At 38.7% G+C, this 7343-nt stretch overlaps 1 protein-coding gene across 6 annotated transcripts in view; it reads right to left on the bottom strand.

Moving 5' to 3' along the window:
- Positions 1-401: 401 nt before the first annotated feature.
- Positions 402-7343, bottom strand: part of INSIG2 (insulin induced gene 2) — a 61951-nt gene continuing 55009 nt past the window's right edge. For 5 of the 6 annotated variants that reach the window (XM_025857259.2, XM_073884974.1, XM_025857269.2 and 2 more), the window contains one exon: positions 402-3822. In XM_025857259.2, the coding sequence (XP_025713044.1) occupies positions 3679-3822 (144 nt within the window). In that variant the 3' untranslated portion in view covers positions 402-3678. Of the gene's footprint in view, positions 3823-5559; positions 5648-7343 lie in introns of all 6 variants that reach the window. The other variant, XR_003205312.2, reaches the window with a different exon arrangement.

Here is a 7343-nt window from a genome sequence, read left to right as displayed (position 1 = left end):
ACCCAGCCACCCCATCCCTCCCACCCGCCAACACTCCAGCAACCCTCAGTTTGTTTCCTGAGATTTCTTTCCTAGTTGTTCTTTTCCCTCACTCATCCTTTGTTTTTCCATTATTGTCTCCTTTTGGACTAACCAAGTATTTCTATTATTCCATTCTCCCCCATATTAGTATTAGCTTGTTAATTATAAATTCTTTTATTATTCTGGCAGTAGTTCTTCTAAGGCAGTGATTCTCAAACTTTCTCATGCACCAGAGACATCTGGAAGTCTTTCCAAAATGCAGTTTTCTAGGCTTCATCTCAGATTTTCTGCTTCAGCAGGCCTGGGAGGAACCAGAAATTACATTTCTAACAAGTTTGCAGGTGATGCTGTTGCAGCCAGTTCAGGATTCACACTTTGAGAAATGTATATCTTGATTTATTACAGTCTGCTATAGATTGACACTTTTAATATTTCCTAGAAAATTCAACAACCTTAGAATTCTTTCACTCCACTTACTCACATTTCTACTTCTAAGCTATAATTTTCATACATTTTAATTCTATCCATTTTTAAATCCCAAAGACATGATTTTGTAGTTGTTGTTATACACAATAAATATCCATCTAATTTATACATTTACATTTGTACTGTTCTTCATTTCTTCTTGCATTTCGGCACTTCCACCTGAGATCATTTATTATTTTCTTAAAGAACTCCTTTCAATATTACTATTAGTGTGTCAGTTGGTAGCAAATTCTCTCAACTTGGCTGTATAAAAAGGCTTCATTTTGTTTTGATTTTTTACAGGATATTTTTGCTGGGTATAGAATTTCAGAATGGGGAATATTTTCTTTCAGCATGATAAATCTGCAACCCCTTTGCTGTTTGTTTTGTTTGCTTCCAGCATTTCTGTTGAAAAGTCAACTATAAGTCTTAGTGCTTGCTGTTCCCTTAAGGATAAGATGTCTTTTTTTAAATGGCATCTTTTAAGGTTTTCTCTTTGTCTTTGATTTTGAGCAGGTTGACTATGATGTTCCTGGGTAGGGCTTTATTTGTATTTACTCTATTTGGCCTTCATTGTGTTTATTGAATTTGTAACTGGATGATTTTCATTAATTCTGGAAAATTCTCAGAGTATCTCTTCTGAGATTGCTTCTGCCCCAATTCTCTCTCTCTTTTCTCTTTCTGCATTTATACTTACAGATGACTGGAACTTTTCACCATGTCCCAGATGTCCTTTATGCCCTTTATTGTGTGTTTTTCAGCTTTTTTCCTCTTTGTGATTTTTCTAACCTAACTGATATTTTCTAACCTACACTTAAATTTTCTAATAATTTCTCTTGATATGTCTATTGTTCTGTTAAGTCTATTGAGTTATTTATTTCAGTTATTACAGCTTTCATTCAAGAAATTCCTTTTCATTCTTATTGACAGATTCCAGTTGTGAAATTTTCTATCTTGTCATCTACTTTTTGCACATATTAATCACAATTAAAGACAGTGCCAAATAATTTTAATATCTGGAATTACTATGGGTCTGTTTCTATTCTGTTTCTTTTTCTTCTTTTTCCACCTGGCATGTCAAGTGCTATTTAATTGAAAGCTGGACCTTATGTATAATAAATTATAGAGGATTTAAGTTAAGTTCTCTTCCTACATAGGGGTTTTAATTTTCTTCTGACTGGCAGTTAAAGTAGAAAAAAATCACCTTGTCTGAGTAATAACCAAGATCATTCAAGACTTGATTTTTGGTTTTCATAAGGGCTGATTCATTTTTGGAGTGCATTTAGTGTCAGGGTATAGTCTTTATAGGTCTTAATTGAAAGCCTCATTATTTATAAGGCCCTTTTGTTTGTTGTGTCCCAAACTCCAGTAATTGTCCACCCAGAACTGTGAGCCTGCAGAAAGTTCTGTGTTGCTTTATAATCTCTCTATGCTACCCCACACAACTTAGAAATATTGGCAAATGCCTCAAGATAAAAGCAAGACAGAATACTGGGCTCACCTCCCTGAGGTTCTCTTTTCTCCAGGCTCTTGATCTTCCAAGTCCCTGCTGCCTTAGTAGCCCTGAGCTCCAATTTTTGTCTTCCTAGTCCCATGAGACTAGCTGATTTGGTGCTTTCTGCTCAGTCTCAGTACCATTCTACTTATAAATCAACAAACATGTTAAGAATAAAAGCACCAGAAAATATTGAGCCTGACTTTTCTCTGGGATTCTGGCCCCACAAAGCCTGGCTGCTTTGATTATTCTCCAATGGCTTCAAGGAGTTAGCTGCTTTTTTATTTTATAGAGCGTTATATAAGCCTTGTTGGGAAATATATTCTCATGCAGGCTATTCAGTCATAGTCAGAAGTGGAAACTGATTGGTAACTATTGTGTTTAAGTCCTCCAGGTGGCTCTAATATGTGGTCATACTTAGGAACCACTGCCCTAACTTATTAGGCTCTCCTGTGCATGTAATTTCCTCTGTCAGGAACATTGTTTCACATCCTCTGCCTGGCTAACCTCTAGCAGAAGCCCTTTCTTACCTAAGGACAGATGGGGTTAATGGCCATTCTGCATAAGCATATAAAATACTACGTCTCCTCTGTTTTATCACTTACCTCACCATCTTCTAGTCTGTGTGCTTTTACATTTATCTTTTCCAGCAGACGGTGAGTTCCTTGTGTATTGGGGCAATCTTAGTTTTTTGTTGCATCTTGTAAGTACTTGAATAAATGATTTTAAATATCATAGAGCTCTTTAGTCCTCATTGTTTCCAAACAACAGTCCTCTCTCTCCCTCTTCAATCCCATGGAATAGCTTTTGGATTCAGCCCAACACATCTGGCCTTTTGATCCTCTTTGGCTAATTTAACTCCTCACCTTCCTTGGCTTAATCAGTATGAAGCATTTCTAATCCTGTTACCAACCTTGAATAACCTTCATGCTTTCCCTTTCATTTTCATTATATGCCTGGCATTATCTTTATGCTAAATATATATGTGTATGCTTTTTTGGGGTGTATTAATTCAATCAGTTAATAACCATGTATTAAGCTACTTATATAAGCACAATATATGCACTGGCCAGGGTGGAAGGTGTGGTAGATTTCATTATTTAAAGCTCAACTCAAAGGTTATTACCTTTGGGAAATTTCTTTCTAGGTATGCTATTTTGTGGGATGGTAGTGTTCTCTGTGCAGAGTTCATGGCCTTTTGGAAAAGTGAAATAACCCCATCCTTCCACTGGGAAAGGGATAGAGAATGCTTCCTGCATTACACCAGTTATTTAGTTAACTGCTAAAATAGTGATATCACAATGGAATTTTTCTAGATCTATGCTAGGATAATGCTGTTGCGGGGGGGGGGGGGATCAAACTTGTTGACAACCCAAAGAAAAATGTCTTCCCACCAGAGCAGCTGTTGCTAAGTTAATGTGTGTCCTGTCAGTGAGAAAACAGGGGCATTCTCTAAAATGTCTTTTGTTTATTTATTTGATTGCTTGCCTGTTCCAGCACTGATTAGCTTGTTTTACAAGTGCATAGTTTGCAAGGTGTGTGTGTGTGTGTGTGTGCACATGCACACTACAGGTACAGAGGGACTGAGAGAGAGAATGTCTTTCTCATCGTCATGACTCCAGCAAGGATCCATCAGTGTCCTTACTACATTTTCTCCAATGCTGTTGGAATAGTACTTTCGACAGTAATGAAATGGCTTATCGAGAGCACCTAGCCTCTTGGTCTTTTTGTTTTTTATGCGTCAAGCATCTTTTTGTGATATCATAGGAAAGAAAATGTGGATCCTGAGAACACTCCATGACAGTCCTTCGAAGGTCAAACTTGGATTCAGTAAAGAAGTCCTGGAAGAGAGAGCGACATGATTTCAAAATGAAGGATCCAAGGAAGTTTGTATTTCTCTTTCCAGAAAGCAAGGAATACATTTTATTTTCCTTTGTATTTCCCATCGTACCTACTGAAGTGGTTTCCACTCAAAAAAAACAAAAACAAAACCCGGGGGAAACAAATCCAGATAATGATAAAGAACAAAATAGACGGTCATCTATTGAAGGTGAAGGAGGTCTGACCCTGGCCAGAAATAGGGGAATGTATAATATGAGCTCCTGCATTCCTTTCAGGCCTGAGAGTGATTAGAGTGTAACCCAAATTCCCTTTCAGACTTCACCTATCTTTCTCCTACTTAATTCTTTGTATTTCCTATTTTTTGTAAATCGACACCAATAGTCATATTCAAGACTAATAGTTATCAATGGCTACAAGTGTAAGAACCTGTTGAATGAAAAAAAAATCCCCTTTACTCAAACATGTGAGAAACTAACTTTTAGAATCTGCTGATTGAAAAAAAATGTATCATAAAACCAACTATGAATTCAGTATCTTTTTAAAAAAGATATTTAAATCAGTATAACCATCTGTGCATATTTCAAACTCAGCATAAGCATTTGTGTGTGTGATGTTATGCATAAACTACAGATAATATTTGATATGTATATGAATTTGCAGAACCTTTGACATAATTCCCACCCTTTGTTCCTTGACCCTCTCACTCTAACCCCCCATTCACACTTTCTTAAGGATCTCATCTTCTTTGCTTTTGCACTTGACTCCTCCTACCTCCTTTGCCGGGCTTTCTCACCTGTTTCTTTCCAATAGCCCTCGTTTAGCCATCAAATCATTTCCTGTATCCTTCAAGACCTCTCAGACCCCACTGGCCTCATACAAACTTGGCCCCACTCCTGGCCATCAGTATCTCTCACTCACCCTGAGCCCACTAAATATAAAAAATGGTCTTAAATTGTCTTCTTTGTTTGACTGTTTACCTATTCTGGCCCCAACTGGCTTTGTTTTACAAATACCAATTTTTCAAGAATCCAGCAGTGAATATGCAAGACCTCCAGTTATAACCATATTCATCGTTTTTGAAGAACTCAGATCTGGGCCTTACAGCTTGGAAGGGTCCATAAATATTTGTTAGGAAGAATGACGTTATGAAGTAGGTGCCCCTTGTATTCTTAGGTGTCCCCTGTTTAGAGGTTCTAGCTAATTTATGCAAATTAGGTGAGAACATTTGTAACATGTGTGGGGACTGCACTGGCCTTACTGTTTAGGCCATCACCAGGCTGAGCCAGAAGAAAGAACTAGATAATGACGGGCTGAACTTTGCCATCCTGACATCTTCAGTCTTCATTCCTATAGTGTTTAGCTTTGCCTCATGGGTCCCACAGCAAAAGCCTGCCCCCTCTTCCAGAAGATAGCCCTCCATCAATTAAATGACAATTTTTTGTTTCCCCCTTTGTCCTCTCCTTACAGGCTGAACAATCCCCATTCACCTGACTGTTCCCCTTGCTCGTTCGACTGCTGACCTGGTCACTTCCCTCTAAACATGCCCTCGTTCATCCTCATCCTTCTTAAAGTGTAGGGCCCAGAATGATTCCATACTACTCAAGATGTAGAGAGGCAATGCAGAGTGTGAGGAGGCACTGACCACCTCCGTTCTGATCATGATGGCCTAAGTCCACACCTCAGTCTAAAGAGAGTGTTGACATAGAGTATCAGGAGACCTGCCATTTTATAATCACCTGATAGTTGTAGGTCTCTGAAGAGAACTTCTAGCTTCTTTGAGCCACAGATTTCCAATCAGAAAAGGTGCCCAACTTCATCTGTCAACTGGAAAGTGAAAATTTATACCCATGGCACAATACACTAGACCCATCAGAACGGTCAAAAGGACAGAGAGTATACCAAGTAATGGGGAAGATGTGGAGAAGCCAGAATTTGCATATATTATACTGGGGAGAGTAAACTGGTACAGCCACTTTGGAAAGCTGATAGCATCTACTGTAGCTGACCCAGTAATTCCATTTTTAGGGATATACTCAAGAGAAAGGAGTGCACGGGTCGACCAAAAGACATGTCCAAGAATATTCAGAGAAGCACTATTCATATTATCTCTAAATTGGAAACATCCTAATGCCCACCAACAATAGGATGAATCTAGTGATATATGCACACTATGGAACACTATAGACAAGTATTTGGAATGAGTGAACCTTGCAAGCCAGGGTATGAATGGATCTCACAAACAAACGCTAAGCAAAAGAAGTGAGACATGAAAGAGCATGTAGTATGTGTGATTTTATTTATATACAGTCGAAAACAGATAAAACTGATCACTGGTATTAGAAGTCAGAATAATGGCTTAAGCATTTTCTGTGTGTCATCTGCCTAAAGGTATAGTAGAGTAGGAACAGTGGCTAGAAGGGTGCAGGAAGGGGGCTTTCAGGGTACTAACATTGTTCTGATCTTGATTTGGCTATGGTTCCATGAGTGTGCTCAAGTTGTTAAAATTCATTGAGTTGTCTGCTTATGATTATGCACTTTTCTATAAGTATGGCAACAAAACTAGGGCAGCTAAAACTTCTTCAAAACTGTCAGCAGTTGAGGAGGGGAAAAAATCAGCTAGTACAAGTCCACCCAATTTTTTACTATAAGAACACTGACCCACTCAGGGCTGGGTCCAAATGGACCATTTCTTTCTTCCCATGTTCCACTGCCAACCTGGTCACTTTTGTATCTGCTCTGGGGGCTCACCACCTCTCAAACTCATGTCTGCTCTGCCTTTGAGGGCTACACATTAGAAATGGGAAAGCGGAAATCCTACATGTTAAGCATTTTCTGTGTGTCAGACAAGAGATTTAACATTATTTCATTGTATCTCTCCAATCACTCTGTAAGAAGTCTGCTTTACAGATGAGGAAAATGATATATAGAAAGATTAAGGCATAGTAAGACTGACACCCGTTTTCTTAATCAGCAGGCATTTTGTCTCTAAATCAGTTTACAACACAGTGGTTTGGATTGATGTCATGTTGACCTCACTGATGTGGCTTCCTGGACTTCTGAACTTTGGTTGGCTTTTGCCCACATATCTGCCTGACCCTTACTGTGTGTGCTGCCTATCTGGTACTGATATCCTACATGTTCCTGACCTCCAGTAACAATGGCAAAACTTCAGACTCCTGGCCAAACAACCAGGATACCTGTGTGCTTCCAGACAATTTACTGGATATTCTTATCCCAGCATATATCTGGTGGCCTCTGTTTGTGGATTTGCATTGATAAGACCCAAGATGCCAAGAAAGAACCAGATAAACAGAGGTCATACTCTAAAAGAAGGTCTAGGGATCCTACAGGAAGTTCCAAGTTTAAAACTGCAAATCTCTGTGGGGTTTTCATCCTTCACGGCTGGGTCCAGAGAGAAAGTTGACAGAGTTGGAGGTCACCTCTTGACAAAATAAGAAAGAAAAAAAGAAAGAAAGAAAGAAAGAAAGAAAGAAAGAAAGAAAGAAAGAAAGAAAGAAAG

This window comes from Callorhinus ursinus, unplaced genomic scaffold (genome assembly GCF_003265705.2).
Source record: "Callorhinus ursinus isolate GAN/ISIS: 27379988/994484 unplaced genomic scaffold, GSC_fseal_2.0 scaffold2, whole genome shotgun sequence".
NCBI lineage: Eukaryota > Metazoa > Chordata > Mammalia > Carnivora > Otariidae > Callorhinus > Callorhinus ursinus.
The sequence above is the reverse complement of the archived record's forward strand: the minus strand, read 5'-3'. Positions and strand labels throughout refer to the sequence as shown.